The following is a 17,952-nucleotide window of genomic DNA, read 5'->3' on the forward strand; positions in this document are numbered from 1 at the left end:
CGTGCACTGATAGGAAGGAGTAGTTTCTGTCCTGTAACTCCAGTTCTGTAGTAGGGGTATCTCTGTTATAGTCATAATCTAGTGAATAGTCCCGCCCATGTGCGTGGACCCCGGAGCAATCAAAAATAATCTCTTACAGTGTCAAAAAATGCAGAAATGCATAGACACTTAAGAGAGAATTTAAAGACAGATAATGCAGCCTAAAAAGGCTACACTGTCCAGTACTTCAACTAGAAATTCCACCACAAAATCCACAAAACAGCAAAAGCCTGTACAGATTTCCATTGCTTTAACAGCAAACTCCCTCAGGAATGATAGAGAGAAGAACCTGGACAGACAAGCCCCATAGGCTGCCATTATGTGGCTCAAAACAGGATACTGTGCCTTTAAGAGAATCTTCCAGAACCTTCTCCCAGTATCCCAGAATGCATAGCAGGTCCAACTTACTTTCAGTTCTTTTTGAAGGCGTAACACGCCAGACCTGTAGCATTCCATAAAGGAATATATATCTCTCTCCACCGGGGAGGAGGGAGGGCGCTTATGACTATAACAGAGATACCCCTACTACAGAACTGGAGTTACAGGACAGAAACTACTCCTTCTGTAGTAGGGGATCTCTGTGTATAGTCATAATCTAGTGAATAGAATGGCAAGCCCATCCCCACACCAAAGCGGCGGTGGAGAAAAGAGAATCAACACCACTATTGTGCGATCAGATTTCGCAGTGAAGCCTGTCCAACCTGAGCATCTGCCCTAGAATCAGTGTCCAGGCAGTAATGCTTAGCAAAGGTATGAACCGACTTCCAAGTGGCCGCCTTGCAGATTTCTGCAATCGGAACATTACGGAGCAATGCTGTCGTGGCAGCCTTGCCCCTGGTGGAATGAGCCTTAGGCTTACCTCCTAAGGTCTTATTAGCTTTTTGGTAACACAGCTGTATGCAGGACACAATCCACCTAGAGATAGACTGCTTAGAGGTCGCAAGACCCGTCCTGACTGATCCATAATTGATGAACAATTGGTCTGACCTACGAATATCACTGGTTTTATCCTGTACAGATTTCCATTGCTTTAACAGCAAACTCCCTCAGGAATGATAGAGAGAAGAACCTGGACAGACAAGCCCCATAGGCTGCCATTATGTGGCTCAAAACAGGATACTGTGCCTTTAAGAGAATCTTCCAGAACCTTCTCCCAGTATCCCAGAATGCATAGCAGGTCCAACTTACTTTCAGTTCTTTTTGAAGGCGTAACACGCCAGACCTGTAGCATTCCATAAAGGAATATATATCTCTCTCCACCGGGGAGGAGGGAGGGCGCTTATGACTATAACAGAGATACCCCTACTACAGAACTGGAGTTACAGGACAGAAACTACTCCTTCTGTAGTAGGGGATCTCTGTGTATAGTCATAATCTAGTGAATAGAATGGCAAGCCCATCCCCACACCAAAGCGGCGGTGGAGAAAAGAGAATCAACACCACTATTGTGCGATCAGATTTCGCAGTGAAGCCTGTCCAACCTGAGCATCTGCCCTAGAATCAGTGTCCAGGCAGTAATGCTTAGCAAAGGTATGAACCGACTTCCAAGTGGCCGCCTTGCAGATTTCTGCAATCGGAACATTACGGAGCAATGCTGTCGTGGCAGCCTTGCCCCTGGTGGAATGAGCCTTAGGCTTACCTCCTAAGGTCTTATTAGCTTTTTGGTAACACAGCTGTATGCAGGACACAATCCACCTAGAGATAGACTGCTTAGAGGTCGCAAGACCCGTCCTGACTGATCCATAATTGATGAACAATTGGTCTGACCTACGAATATCACTGGTTTTATCCAGATAAAATTTCAGCACCCTCCTAACATCCAGGGAATGCAAAGACCTTTCCGCTGGAGATGAAGGATTCTGAAAGAACGTAGGTAAAGTTATAGTCTGGTTGATATGAAAATCAGAAACAACCTTGGGAAGAAACTTAGGGTGAGTGCACATAACAACCTTAGCAGCATGAAAAGCAGTATAAGGTTCTTGGCAACCCAACGCCTGAATTTCACTCACCCTGCGGGCCGATGTAATGGCCACGAGGAACGCCGCCTTCCAGGACAGGTGCTGCAACGAAGCCTTATGAATAGGTTCAAAAGGCTCCTTCATCAACCTGGACAGCACCACATTCAAGTCCCATGAAGGCGAAGGAAGCCTGACAGGAGGGAACACTTTCTTCAAGCCTTCCAAAAAATCTTTGATCACAGGGATCTGAAAGAAGGAAGTCTGTGAAGGGCATTTCCTGTAGGCAGTCAAAGCAGCCAGATGAACCTTAATGGAATGGACATTAAGGCCAGACTGCGCCAGATGTAGCAGATATGGAAGGATGACATCTTCCTTGCATGTCGTAGGGTCATAGTTCTTAGACTTGCACCAGATGCAAAACCTCTTCCACTTGTAAGCATAAGAAGTCCGAGTGGAATGTCGCTTAGCCTCCTTCAGTATGTCCATACAATCCTCTGGGAGATTCAAATGGCCATATTGCACTATTTCAGGAGCCATGCCGCCAAACTCAAAGACGAGAGGTTGGGGTGCACCATCCGCCCCCCGAACTTCGTGAGAAGGTCCGGCCTGCACGGCAGCTTCATGTGAGGAAGGAGAGACCGGTGAAGCAGGTCCGTGAACCACCACTGTCTGGGCCATTCCGGGGCAATCAGAATCATCTTCGCCCTGGATTGGGAGAGCTTGATGAGAACCGCTGGAATCAGGGGAATGGGTGGAAAAGCGTACAGAAAGCTGTTCGACCAGTTGATCCATAACGCGTTCCCCAGCGTCCCCGGCTGGTAGTACCTAAATGGTGTTAACATATCTAGGCTTGGATATCTTCAAGGCCAATGGCCAAATATTCAACATCTTTGGTTTAGAAGAATTTCAGATTCAATTGAGTGACATCAGCATAAAAATGTAACAATACTAATGTGACTGCGCGTTGAAGCTACTTGCTTCATGTAATGATTGAAGATGGAGGGAAAGAGAATAGAACCTGTATGGGCTACTTGTTGGAGAGAGGCAGTCGGCTATTTTGGTGCATTGCTAATGGTCATCTCCATATGAGGCTAGGCAACTGGCGGCTTTACCACTAATCCTTTTTAGGTCTCGCCTGGCCTAAGCTGGGCGCATGCGCGGCTCTCGCCTTCCAAAGCGTGCACGCGGGCTAGGGATTACACGTGACATCAGATCATGTAAGTGACTGCGCGACTGGCTAGCTGGGGATTACACATGACATCAGATCATGTAGGTGACTGCACAATTGGCTAGCGCTCCTCTGTAGACATTTGTGGTGTTTTGTGGTATTCTGTCTTCAAGCACAAGCCTTGACAGTCACTCAAGGTCCATGCGCTTCCTATTTCTCAATGGCGGAGCTACAGCTGGAGGCTGATTGCGCTCATGTAAATTGCTCCAATACCTTCGGCTCGAGTTCGTGTTATATAAAACTGAAGAAAAATAACTGCCTTGCATGCATTAGCTACAACTCTCAATGAGTGCTTTCTTGCCCTTTCATTAACACTATGACATACACGCCAACATTTTAAAACTAGGAAGAGGGACATTTTGGGAAAAAATCAAGACCGATAAATAAATAATTTGTGTTCCCCATCAGTCATGTATGGACTGAGCAATAATTCGCTGCCCTCGGTCCACTTCACCCCAGTATACAGATATTGCTCGGAATCTAAAATGGATTCCAAATCTTTGCCACCATGGTCAATTGTGTGTTTGAAAATGGCAGTATGGTTGGCACTACGATAATTTATTAAATAGGCCATTTCTAATTACAGTAAATACCATGAGTTGTTGCTATTTTCATTTTTATAGGCACTCATAGTATCGAATTGCAAAGGATAAACGGCTATGTTACATTAGTTCTTTTTCGTGCAATCTTTTCACTACAGGCGACTCCAGTCTCCCTCAGCCAGCCAGATCCGTGTTTGTTGACTAACAATATCCCCCATTTTGACAGGAAGTCTCGCTGGCACTAAATCGACCAATGCCAAACTTTCTCTCAGTGCCAGAATCTTCCCCATACCTCATTGAATTAATAGTACTGAAACTTGGAGATTTCTCAGGAAAAGTGTTGATAAAAGTTACAACCGTTATTGCTTGCGTGACGTCACCCTGAAATTAGTGGTCTACGCAATGGTGGTACTTGGCACGGTCACCACGATTGTGAATATTTTGTAACAATAGAACTGGGTTTGTGAGCTTCACAAATCAATGCCATTAAACACCTTAAAACAGCGTGGGACTGCAGCAACAAAGAGATTTCCAAAGAGTGATGCTCTCAGCCACATGCCCAGTTCTCCTCAACGGATAAAAGCGCGCCAGGGGCGGGATGGAGCAGTGCAGTCTCCCTCACCCAGTGGCCTTGAGAAGGCTGGCAGCTCGGAAATACTCCATGTCTGGATGGGCCATCTATGTTCCATGTGTGGATGTTTAGGAATTTGTCTTAAGTTAGTTCTCTGAATCGATCCCCCAATTATCAGTTTCTCTGTATGTAATGCTGATGTACAAACAGCTCATTCAAACTCCTCATACACACATTCAAATCACTACAAAGCGTAGGTCCCACCTACCTGAACAGTTGCATCTACTTCCACCAACCAACCAAATACCTCAGTTCCACAGAACTCCTTCTCGCACATATCATACATGTACAAAAAAAACTGAGCAGGGGGGTAGGTGTTCTCTTACATCACTCCTATAGCATGAATGACCTCCCATACCACATAAGAGCCTCCTCTTCTCTTTGTGAATCCAGCAAGAAGCTGAATACTTAGCTTTACAATTACCCATCCTACCACAGGCATGGCTAGGCACAACACCAGGCTACCCTTGTGGATGATAGAGCGCTTTACAAATACACATAACGGGAGAAAGTGTAGAGTGAACGTAGGTGTAAAAGATGTGGTGAATGCTCAGTTTTGGAACAGTGCATTCAACTCCAAAACACATCTTGCAGGGATCCCAAGTGGTAGAGAACAGAAGGTACCCTGGTCACACAATATCTGATCATTAAATCTCCCACCAAGGAGCAACAAGAAAAAACACATACTTGGCCCTCTGTCAAAGAACCACCCATCTATGACATCCTACCCATCTCTAAGCCCCACACAAAAAGCTGTGCACCTGGTGGTCTATATCAATATGTAGAGGTACATTTCACAATGTGCCTATTATGCTGATTCATTAGCCTATGTACCTTTGAGACTGGAGGGGATTCTAGGGGAACACTAATTGCCACCATCGAGTGCAAGGAAGTGCACTGGGAGATGTAGGAGGAGTTTAAGGCAGTATAAATTCACTTGTTTATATCATTTCGGTGGATGAGAAAGTGAATAGATGCCATGGGAATGAGGAGAGGCTGGCCAAGGGAGTAATTCAGGAAGGGAAAGATGGAAGGGAGTTAGTAAGATATGGTAAGATGAACCTACGGTGCTACATTTTCTTGAAGGAACGGATCACCTGCACTTGTAATTTACCTTACAAATAGCAGACACCATCATATAGAGCATTGGAAGAACATGTAACACAACTAGTAAGATGTATTTTGGCCTTTAATACGTTCTTCATTCTCTTGAAAAAGATATTCTCTGAATTTGCCAGTGTCCATGTGCTTTATGAAATGGTCAGAAGTGCACATTCTGCTGCAATAAAAATGGTTACCTGGGCTTCAGGTAAGCACTTGGCTTGATTCAGTCCTCTCACATCCTATCACCATCAATAGCAATGGGCTTGCCGGAAACTGGAAATAGACATGAAAGTACTGATGGGCATTAGAAGTGATCAATGAAGTTTGCTTACTACATTACACATGATGCAGTTTCATCTGATGTCCCCATTACACTTTGGAAATGGTATCCAAATGGTCACCTCCATCAGTGTCACAAAGCGGTCATCCTTTCTTCTGGCCCCAATCTACCACAAAAGTTATAGATGTGAAGTTACTCTTTGGACAATCTTCCTGGATCTGGAAGACAACTACAACTTCCCTATGGGCATTGACAAATTGCACATTTTGTGGGAATGCACCTGACAGAAAGAACACTACATTCTCAGCAGGGAGTGTGAGGTCCCAGAGATTTTCTGACTGGCTCCCCGGGCCCCTTATGCACTGGGATGCTCTGTTGTCCTTAGTCCCAAAGTAAATTCTGTGATCGCCTGTCAAAATCCAATAGACCCTGGCCTGTTCAATAATAGCCAAACAATAAAGGCAGAAAAAGAAGTTAGTAAAGAAGTTGAAAAGATGATGACTACACTATGGGCTACACAGAAAGCTGTGACTTATACATCAGTCTATGAATCACCCATGAAGGTTAGCTAAGGTAGACTTTCATTAATAATATGAAGCAGGGCAGATGGCCATTAACAGAATTCAGAAGAAAATGTGGAGAGATTTCTTCTTCTAGTGGGAGAATGGGGGGAGGGTTGTGTTTGCGCTAAAATTATGTTTCTTCACAATGTTCTGCATAATCATAGTAGCAAGATATGTGTTGTAAGGCATGCTTAATAAGAAGTGTAGCAGATTTTAAGCAAATCGTGGTAATTCCCTTCAGTCTGTATTCATGCAAGATCATATTCTTGATAAGGTAACATCTTCATCTTTGTTTCTCCGGATCTCTTGAGCAACCTAAAGCGACATGCCAGTTCAGGCTCCCTGTATTTTGGTCACATGTATCACCCCTGGACTTTATGGAAATATATCACAGCCATATATTTCTAACATCTACACATCCTAACATGTCTACTGTTGTGTGCCAGGTCTCGCTCAATGACATTTGTCAAACTTGTTTCGCATTTTGTTTCAAAGCGTTGTCATTACCGACAGGCACTATCATGCAGGGATATTTCTCTCCTAAGATTTGACACCCCCCCACACTTTGCTCCTATGGGTTTCCTTTGTTCTTCAAATGCCAATAAATAGAGGCACCAAAAAGAATAATTGATCTGGTTTTCTTAACACCATTACACCATGAAGCTTCCACTGGGCCATCAATGCCCCCATTTGGCTATCAATGTCCCCATCCAGCCATCAATGCCCCTTCCATCAATCAAAGCTTACTTCTAGCCATCTACATCCCAATCTAGCCATGAAAGCATCTTCCAGTAGCTAATACCCCATAGTAAAGCACTTCCTACCAGCTTTGTCAGGGACTTAACTTTTCCTGAATTCTAAATACATTGAGTGTTCAGAAAAATGTATCATACGCGTATTACTTCCCTTGGCTCATTAGCTGCTCTTTTCTTGTTGGCCTGCCAAGAGAGAGAACAAAATCAAGAAGTTCATTGCCTGGGTCTATGAGTGTAGCTAAAACTGGTCCAATTTTGCTCACTGGGGACACAAACATGGAAAATGAATTACAGAGTCATCACATCTGCAGAGTTATAAGGAAAAAGAGAAGCTTTATCTTATTTTGCATTTAGCTAATAGTGCAGCTGCGATGCAGGGTCTCTCCACAGTCACATACAGTTTGGGAAATGTGAAACAAACAATGTACCCATGCATTTCCCGGATAGATACTGCTCACCGAAGTAGCCCAAGGGCAGAGCCACTTATCCGCTGGCATATGTGTCATATGAAACAGCAAGTGCTGGCCTTAGTCTACCCCTAAATCTATTCCCAACTTAGCCACCAGACAAGGTAGGTGAAGGGGCAATGGATGGGTGACTCTTTGCTCATATCTTATCTTTTCTCTGTAGGCCTGAGTTTGAGAAGTAAAAGACTACCTTAACATATCCAAATCGCCTTCCTTGCAAGTATGGGCTTGAGAAACTCCTAAAATTGTACACCTCAACATATGTCCTCTACAACCCGCCCATTGGTGGAGACATTGTCAAACCTCAATTTCGTGAGACAATGTGTCCCCGCGATAAGGCACCTTACAACATGTCAAAAATACAGTCAATTAAATAGGAAAGACTACATAATTGAGTTCTGGGGCAGGAATAGAAATTTAAAAGGTTTATCACAGAAATTCAAAAGATGCAGTACAGAAATCATTAAGGCAAATGCATGAAGCTATTGTCGTGAAGGGCTTTTGTAAAGAGAATGACAATGAATAAGGTGCAAATCAGAATAATTCTACGTCGCAAGTGAGCATCAAACCAATAAGAAAACGGTACAAGAACAGAAAATGTTCAGGAATGAAAGAAGGATAGTGCGCTTGCGCAAGGGCCTTGAGAAATGCGACATTACTGTGTGTGTGTTGGATAGTTTTCTTCAAGAAGAACAAAGTCAGGGGAAACTACTCAATTTGAGCTACAATAACCATTGGCACCTTATGGCACACAAAAGGATGGGGCCCACCTTTTCAGTGAGGATGGACACAGGCAGAGGTGCACTGGCGGGAAGGTTGCATTGTTCCGAAACCATGACGCTCAAACAGTCCTCATTGATGAAAGACAAACAGAAATCCGCCTCATCCAAAAAAAAAAAAAAAAGTGAACCAAACCAAAGTTAATCAAGCATGTAGGAGACAAACAAGGGATAATGCAACAAAATATCATGACCAACTAAGATGTTAGAGGATTTCACAAAAAGTAGCAAAAAATCTGGGGTGATGTTGGCTCACTAAAACTCTAGGACGACTTTTTATGTGGCAAGACTTCACTTGCACTCTGTCTTTCGATGCTTCATGACACCACCATCACCACCAAATGTTTCCATTGAAGTCCAGCCACCTTCTCACCTAATGCAGTTGACAAGTTCTTCTGCTGGCTTAAATGCCAGCTCTCGCGACATATCATTTTGCTTCTCGCTGTTGATTGTCCTTGGTGGACATTGCCGAGCACATGACAAAGCAACTAAAAGAAGGACAGCCAGCAAGAATCAACTGCTCTGAAACTGAATGAACAACAGCAGACTGAAACACATAAGTTTAACAATTCTCCAGTCCTTTTGATGCACCAGTGAAATATTGCCCCAATATGAGTTGCTCCACAAACCCCACTAGAATCATATAATAGCTATGTTAAAGTTGTGAGATACTGGTGTGGGCAGTAATGGATTTGAAGTCAACATATCCACCTAATTCCTTAGAGGATTTAATTTACTACATCAAAATTAATATTAACAATATTTTGCATGTGTGGAGAGCAACATGTACAGTTTTAACGATTGTTTCATGAAAAACAGAAATAATATTCCTTATATACTTTTTTTAAACCTTTTATTTGGGAAAATGTATATGATAATATTTATTTTTAGTTCATGCCCATCTTATATCATGAGCATTGCTACATTTTTACTCTTAAACCCTTCATCATGAAAATTCCACATTGTGCAGGGTGACCTTCATATGCTGTTGTTACAATGTTTACAATGCAGAGTCTAGTCTTCATACTTTGGTCACCTGTGCTCATTAGAAATTAAACACGATACAGGCACTAAAGCCAACATTTGTTTCACAGGGATGAGCCACTTTTTCAGGACAAGAGCATATTATGGAAATTCCTTTCCAATGTATTTATCTCATGAGTATTCAAAATATCTCAAGGGTTTCCATCTAAGTTTAATTTCAGCCTTGATCATTTCTTTTATGGGATCGAAGTCAGCTCTCATAGTATGAAGAGACTGCTGGCAAGACCTCATCTGTCTCAAAAATAGTTCCTACAACCTGCAGCTTTTACTCTGGTTAGGAGATCTTCGACCTGGTGAGAAAAGGTGCCTTGTCAGCCATTAGGCAGACTTTACAATGACTTCACTTGAGAAAAGAATCACGATCCAGATTCTCTAGTTGAGCTTTAAATGTCAGCATGGCCTTTGCCCAGGGTACTCAAAAGCAAAGACCAAATCATGTGTGCCCAGAGCCGGGCCGGCCATAGAGGGCACCAGGTTTTTTCCTGGTGGACCGGAAGGTTGGGGGGCGGGTTTTGGACTGGTGAGGCAATATCGGCCCCCTGGACCAAAGGCAGCAGCAGTATTTCCTAAAAACAACACCTCCCCACCCCCGTGCAGGGCCGGACTGGCTATCGGGCATTTTGATGTGCTGCCAAGCTGGTGGCTGATTTCACTGCAGTGGAGGCTGATTTTGTTGATGAGGACCTGCGTGTGCTTCTAAATGAACAAAGCAAAAAGAATGGTTTTAAGCACACGCAGGTCCCCATCAACGAAATCAGCCCCCAGCTTGGCAGCACACCAAAACGCCCGGTAGCCAGTCCCGCCCTGCCCCCGTGGCTGGTAATACTTAATAGCCAAGGCCGGTTTACATTCACAGTCCGGCCCTGTGTGTGTCTATGGTCTGCTAGACAACATCTTTGAGGGTTCCTCGCCATTTGCTTCAAGTTCAGAAATGAACTGTGATGGGCCCCAAGTTAAGGTACAGAGTTCCTCTTTAGTCTATTTTGGCTGAAAACACACAGTAAAGCAGCATCACCTGCTTTCTGCCACTCAGGCTCGGACTGGGACAAAAAGTAAGCCTGGGCACCACAATAAAAGTGCCCTCCATCAGTCACCCAGATAGCTAAACAAAAAAGTGACCCACGTTTTCAAATCATGTCAGTTTTTAACTTGTAAAGGCGCATTTTGTGGATGTGAGACAACATGCATTTGTGTTTGCTGCAGGCAATCTTTGTTTTAATATATGGGAAATTAACACTAAAAACCGGTCCGCCTGGCCACAAACCAGGCCCTTAAAGCGCAGAAAAAAGTAGCCCACACACATCTGCTGCCACTGTCCTACCAACCCTTCTTACTGCCAAGATTAGAGTTCAACCCAGATCTACAAGTCTGTTCCAACCCTGAGAGCTTTGGTTCTAACTTCCATTTCAGATTGCCAACTTCCTTATTTTTTTCTCACAACACTGTAAACTGTGTGAAACTGCTTTAAAATAATCCGGCCAAACCAATTACATACTTTTAGCAGGAGAATTTTTCTCAAAAAATGTGAATTATTTTTTGCTAAGAGGCACCTGTTATTTAATACAATGGGACGTAGCAACAGGACAAACTGAATTCCCTCTCAAAAAGTCTACTAAAATGTGTCTACCTTAAAACTTGTTACCTCAGGAATAAAATGGCTGAACCTTCTACACTGAGCTTTCTGCATTAATAATGTACAGCACACTGATCTTTAATGGGACTTTTCGGTGGCCAATGCAGAGATTTAAGAATGGTAGTAGTGCGGCTGAATCTAGCAGTGACCACTAAGAGGAGTGCCACTTGGTTTTGAACCATCTGCAGTCAATCAATGGAAGATGTCCTGATGACCTAATATAAGCTGTTGAGCAATCCAGTCTGTATCCAATGGAAGTCAGTTCTGTTGCTTGTCTGTATTCCACAGAGAAGAAGTGTGTCAGGCAAAGTCGCCTCATTTGGGATATGCAAGAAGATACAACTGTTGTGACTTGGCAGTCCAATTGTGGCTTTATATCAACTTTGATGCCAAGAATTTTTACTAAGTTTACTGGCAGAGTACATGGGCCAGAATCTACACCCATAAAGGGCTAGCCTAGAAATTCTAGTTTCCACTTATACTCAACACTTTGGTTTTACCTGCATTGCGTTTGAGCTGATGGATAATGCACATGCTGTGGAGCCCAAAGTAGGGATATACTGAAATATCTCAAGCATAAAAGTCTCATGTAGCACTTGTCCAATTATTTGGAATGAAGCAAACAAACAAAGTATCGTCCAACTGTTTATGAACCTGAAATGTATTTGGAAAGGATACTGCTTTCTAAGAGATGGGTAAATAATTGCAATCATGATCCTATCCACATTTGCAAACCTTAAATGCAGAAACATTTCTTAGATAACTGCATAATCTGAAAAGGAGTTGCGTATAATCCGCGTACATGTATACATTGAGACTATAAGATCATGTAAGAGCAAAGAGAAGGAAAATATACACATGAAATAAGTAAAGTGACAAGCCCGGACCTTTGGGGGCTCCATAAGCGATCTCATTGATCTGGTACTGAAATTGGCCTAAAGTCACCTGATGAGTGCTTTCTGTTAAAAAGGACGTAAATAATTCGAGCACTTGGCCAAAGTAGGCCATCTGCTTACCTCAATGTCTTCCATTCAGGATATTCAAAGACTCGAAACTCAGGAGTGTGAGCTGGTAAAGGCCAATTTCCCAATTATTTCAAACATTTCTAGGCTTATTTATGAGCCCCTGCGACACTTTTGCACCACCAGAGCGTCACTTTGTGTGACGCACCGGCGGCGTAAAAAGTGCGCCATGTTGGCCCTAGTTACAAAGTGACACATCTAGGCAGATGCATCACTTTGTGAACCCCTATGCCAGTTATAATGCATGCAGGGTGGGTGTTCCCCTGCAAAATGCCTTGTAGAAGTGGCGCATTGAAATCTATGAGATTTCAGTGCGCCACTTCTAGGACACCATTGCGTCAATATCTTATGCCTGCCTTACAGCATGCGTAAGACTGACGCAGGCCCTTTCCCATGGGGCTTGCGTCACGCTACCGACACAACTCCAGCAATGCGTCAGTTTTGCGTTGACAGATACAACAGTAGTACTGATGTATCTGTCATTCCTTGCGACATGATGCGTCATACAGTTCTGGAGGTGACCTGTACAGCCCCCGCAGTGCGGACCCAAGTTTAGGGGGCCCCCTCAGCACCAGGGCCCGACTGGGATCGCAAACCGGCCCTGGCAATTGAGTCGGACCATCCGCGGGTGGGGGGAATGGGGTGCACGTGGAAAACACTACAGCTGCTTTTGTTACAGGGGCCGATATTGCATTACAGTGCAAAACTAGTCCCCGGTATTAAAAACTGTCCTCCAGGGGTCCAAAACCGGCCCCCACCCTGGTAGCCCACCGGGGAAATGCCTGGTGCCCGCTGCGGCCATTCCGGCCCTGCTGAGCATAGTACCCAGGCCTAAGAGCACCTGAGTGAGTCCGGAGGGGGGGTCCCCTTCAATGTACTTTGCATGGGGGGGCCATCAAGTACAATTGCGTCGCTGCATTTAACAATAATAATTTGTGGTGTTAGAACCAATATTTTACTCAGAAAGCCTAGTCAGCGTTGGAATTAGCAATAGGTTGTTCTTGTGTACTTCTTTTAAGCAAATAAACTCGCGTTATTTTACAGGGGACCCAGATTTTCACTTTTTTTTCCAAGGTATTATGATTTCTCTCCAAACACGTGTTTCGCTCCTCGGGCCCTAAACGCTCTTGTCTCCGTGTGAACCCCGCCACAGCGGTGGAGATAAGCCACAGTCCCCTTCAGACAGAGCCTCCTCCGTGCCTCGGATGGAAGCAATTATCAGAGCAGGAAAAAGACATGAATGGGAAAAGAGTCAAGATTTGGTCAGCCACGTAAGGCGGAATGAGATCCAGAAAAACGAGGGGAAAAAAAGACAGAAGGGGAAAAAGCTAATAATTCTGTGAGGGATCGGCAGGTGTTTAAGCTATCTGCGCACCCAGCATTCCTTCCAATAAATGACTTGACTGCCATCCCAGTTAAACATTTTCGCAGACAAGAGGGGAGAGATGGCTCAGACTTGCGGCTCCGAGAGCCTCCGAGAATCGAACGTGAGTCATTGGCCCCGTCCAGGGCCGGCTTTAGGGCAGTGCGACTGGTGCGGTCGCACTGGGCGCTGAGCTGTGGAGGGGGCGCCGACCTCAGGCGGTGCAGTGTTAAGCAAAAACGTATGATTGGAGAGATGAGGGGCACTTATGCCCGGTCGTAGTGAGAGAATCTGAGGAGGCATTCATGTGGTGTGGGGGCGCCCAAAATGATTGTGGCACCAGGCGCCACCAGTGCTAAAGCCGGCCCTGTCCCTGTCCACAGAGACGTTTTAAGGCATGCCCCCCCCCCCACACACACACACACCCACCTTCCAAGGGACACCCTGGGAAAGTGAACTTTCTCTCTACTTGACCTCTGCCTAGTCTGTCCATTTTTCTGTCTGAACATCTCTGCTCACCTGCCGACTGTTTCTCTTTACCCAGAGTCCTCATAAGTATGGGGGCCCGGATAGGACATATTTCAACAGGTTTTTTTCTGTGAACCTGTTTCTGAAAGTTTAGCGCACAATGTAGTATGTTTGACATCATGCGGGCATGAATTAGCAGGAAATACAAAATAAAATGTAAAGTTGTCCCAAACAGGGGCTCCAAAGTATGTCGTGTCAAGGGGCCTCAAAATCCTTAAAATGACTCTGTATACCGAGGCACTCCTTTTTACTGTGGAAGAATATCGGAGTGCTTTGGTTCCAAAGGCTTCATATAACCTTGCACAAAAACGAGTGTGACAAACTGGATACATTAGCGACTAGAACTGGATAATTTTCCTTCTCTAATGCACCTTTTCCACCGGAATCGAAATGACTCTAACATCTACAGTTCACAGTTCGACTGACATGTGACCATCTAAATTGATATTTTCGCGGCCCAGTGCGTTGACGTGAGTGCCTGTCTATTTAGAAAAATAAAAGGAACACATAACATTTTTTCTTTATGCCATCCATGTCTCTATACATTGCTCAACAGTTACAAGATCCGCACCAGGGTCCCTGTCGCACTTCCTATTGAATTATTAGGTCTGCCCTCCCACCAGCAGGGAAAGTGAAAAAGCTATAAAGGCTATGACATTGCATTACATTATGTTATTCCCTGTCAAGGAATCGCCCACAATATAGAAGGCGCCTTAAGCAGCAAAAAAGCGTCTTATGCAACACAAAGAATTTAGGGGCATATTAACAAGGACCGGCGATAATTATCGCTCGGCGCCTTAGCACGAGGATAATTATTGCCGGCTAACACTGAATTTTATTGCTGAGATAGCGTGCTATCAGCAACGCAAATCTCAACAGCAATAAAATTCAAGGTGCAAGCTGCCAAATGTGCGATTATCGCTGGAAATCCAGTGATAATCGCCCAATGTTTGGTGATTGCTTGCTGATAGGGCAGGGCAGACTTAGCCATGATATCCACCTTCCATAGGATATCATGGCTAAGTCAGTTGAAAAGCAGGCGTAAGGAAAGTAGCGATAACCGAGGTTAGCGCTACTTTTCTTGTCGCTCTGCAGGTTAGTGTGAGTCTAGATAATAGGAGAAATGTCGGTTAGCGACATTTCTCCCGTTATTTTGGGGTGGAACGCTCACTTTGCATCTCATTAGAGATGTAAAGCTAGGCGTGCAGGAAAAGGGCGCCGAGGCAAGGATTCACGCGAAAGCGTGACCTTGCTAATAGCGCGGTACAATTATTGCCAAATTCAAGCCAAAAATGGCCGATAAAGCGCGCCGCTTAAGGGGCCGTTTTCGGCTGGACAGCGGCGATAATTATACCGCACTATTAGCAAGGTCACGCTATCGCGTGAATCCTTGCCTCGGCTCCATTTTCCTGCACGCCCAGCTTTGCATCTCTAATGAGATGCAAAGTGGGCTTTCTACCCCAAAATAACGGGAGAAATGTCGCTACCCGACATTTCTCCTAATATCTAGCCTCACACTAACCTGCAGAGCGACAAGAAAAGTAGCGCTAACCTCGGTTATCGCTACTTTCCTTACGCCTGCTTTTCAACTGACTTAGCCATGATATCCTATGGAAGGTGGATATCATGGCTAAGTCTGCCCTGCCCTATCAGCAAGCAATCGGTAAACGTTGTGCGATTATCACTGGATTTCCAGCGATAATCGCACATTCGCCAGCTTGCGCCTTGAATTTTATCGCTATTGAGATAAGCGTGGCTGATAGCACGCTATCTCAGCGATAAAATTCAGCATTAGCCGGCGATAATTATCCTCTCGCTAAGCGCGCTGAGCGATAATTAACGCCGGTCCTTGCTGATATGCCCCTAAATTATTTCCATTGAGACAGGCCAGAAAGTCGACAAGCTGAAGGAAGAGGGCTCAGTTGTCCGACAGAGGGCTGGAAGGCTTAGACCCTTCTCCTGGGAACATACTCTGATCCATGGCAGAGGTCGACTCAGCCGTTTATCTTTCTGAGGTTGATAAAATTAGTACCGATCTCACTCGGGAAGAACCTGTGGCCCTTCCTAAAGTGCTTAGACATCCCCAGCAAGGTGTAAGCAATATATAAATAAATAGAAATAATGCAAAATAAGATTCTACAACAATCACCAGGTATACTTAATACATTAGAGCAGGATAATTCAGCTGGGTTAGGTGCACTTTGGAATCAGCCTAGTCGTGAAAATGCCCCACTTAGAGCAGCAAAAGCGAGTGTAAAAGAAAATCCATAAATGCAGACGAAAACTGTTGTTGATTATTTTAAAACAGTGTGAGCGAGTCACATAAGGTCTTTTCATGTAGGAGGGTTGTTATTCTCTAGAGAGTGTACCTAAAAATGAGGAACAGGAGCACTTTTATTTCCTCGCAAAAAATGTGTCAGCTATAAACATTGTGGGTGAACTAAATATTTCTAAAAGGGTGGTAGGCGGCTGTTATTCCAGAAGAAAAGATTCGAAAAATGATGATAACAGCGAAAGATGATGCTAACAGTTACCTTTTATTTACCAGTATATTAATGACAGTCTTGTTCAGCAGTGTTTTATTTTAAAACCATAGTACATTGGCAAAATGTTACTGGCGCTCAGACACACTTCCCTAATGATTTCTGCTGAATTATTTTGTGGAACGGAATGTGTACCCACCTATCTTAAAGGTTAGCCCTTTGGCTAAACTCCCATGCACCGTATGACGATTACAGATACATTTTGAAAGATATTGGGGGTTTGCTCACCTGAGTGGGGGGGGGCAACGACGTGTTTTTTGTTGAAATGGGGGGCCCGCTTAACATGATGAAGACCTCTGGACTTAGAGAACATTGTGGCCAGACTGAACCAGTGAAAATGACTTGGCGGAAGCACCCCTAGAACACTGCATGTATGATTTGATGGATGAATGATTGATTGGCGGTAACGTCTCCATGTTTGCACGGAAAAGTAACGGTCCAACAGAGGCTGATGGGCTGGCCCAGTGAGGCTCGGACCTGGTTACACTTGCCTCTTCAACCTGACAGAAAGGACAGGGGTGAGAGGAGAGGGCGGGCGTGAGGTGGGAATCTTTGGGAATAACTGCTCGCATCACATGGGTTAATAAATCGATACTCACGTGAACATCAGGCACTTTAACTTGTACCTGGCATTCTGCTCAAAAGCATTTTTTTAATGGAATGGATTCTTTCCACGTATTTCTAACAAGCCAATGGTAAAAGTTTGAAACCGAAAAAGAGTACTTTCTGGGCAACAACTGTTGAAGATATATATACAGTTACGCGAGGAGTGTGTGTGTGTGTGTGTGTGTGGGGGGGGGGGGGCTAGAAAATGGACAGCAAAAGTAAGATACCTCCACTCGAGACCAGCCTTCTATGCACCCCCCCGAAAAAAAAATGCACCCAACAGAACGCCCCCACCCCAATCGGTATTAGCCTAGGGTAATGGTGCCTTTGCTGTGTAGGGCTGCTGGTTTGGAGGGCAATTATTTCTACCACCACCTACCTTGAGCCTCAGATGCTGAGAGCAGGGCAGCCAGGAGCAGTAGTCCCGCTACCAGGGAGGGCAGCGCAGGAGCCAGGGCGCGCATCCTGGGGCACAGCAGCATCCACCTCAAGGTGCACGGGTTCGGCATGGTCGCGCAGCGATGTCCAGCAGGGGCAATAGTTGGTCTAAGCCTGCACTGGAGGACTCCTTTTCCGACCCTGCGTTCAGCCCCAATGACATCTCTGCTTCCCTAGCCGCGTACCCTCAGCACTGCCGGCCTCCTTTTTGGCTCAGAGATGCGATATCACTTTAGTTGTCCTTTGCCGCCCTCTGCTGGTTGTCTGTGAGATTTCCTGCAGTGCCGTCTTCACAGCGTAGGCATGGGAATCATTTGTCTTGAGGTCTACCAGCAGTGAGAGGGGTCTTGAGAGGCCGGCTTGTTAAGGGCACTGCTGCCCCGAAGGACAAAATATAGCACTGTACAGCAGACCCTTGCTCAATCATTA

General features: G+C 44.8%; 1 protein-coding gene across 1 annotated transcript in view; it reads right to left on the reverse strand.

Moving 5' to 3' along the window:
- The window catches only part of FNDC1 (fibronectin type III domain containing 1), a 1,317,427-nt gene extending 1,299,735 nt beyond the window's left edge, over nucleotides 1-17,692 (reverse strand). The window contains exon 1 of the mRNA XM_078649203.1: nucleotides 17,465-17,692. Within this exon, the coding sequence (XP_078505329.1) occupies nucleotides 17,465-17,594 (130 nt within the window). The 5' untranslated portion in view covers nucleotides 17,595-17,692. The remainder of the gene's footprint in view (nucleotides 1-17,464) is intronic.
- Nucleotides 17,693-17,952: the final 260 nt, after the last annotated feature.

Source organism: Lissotriton helveticus, chromosome 6 (genome assembly GCF_964261635.1).
Source record: "Lissotriton helveticus chromosome 6, aLisHel1.1, whole genome shotgun sequence".
In the NCBI taxonomy this organism is placed as follows: domain Eukaryota; kingdom Metazoa; phylum Chordata; class Amphibia; order Caudata; family Salamandridae; genus Lissotriton; species Lissotriton helveticus.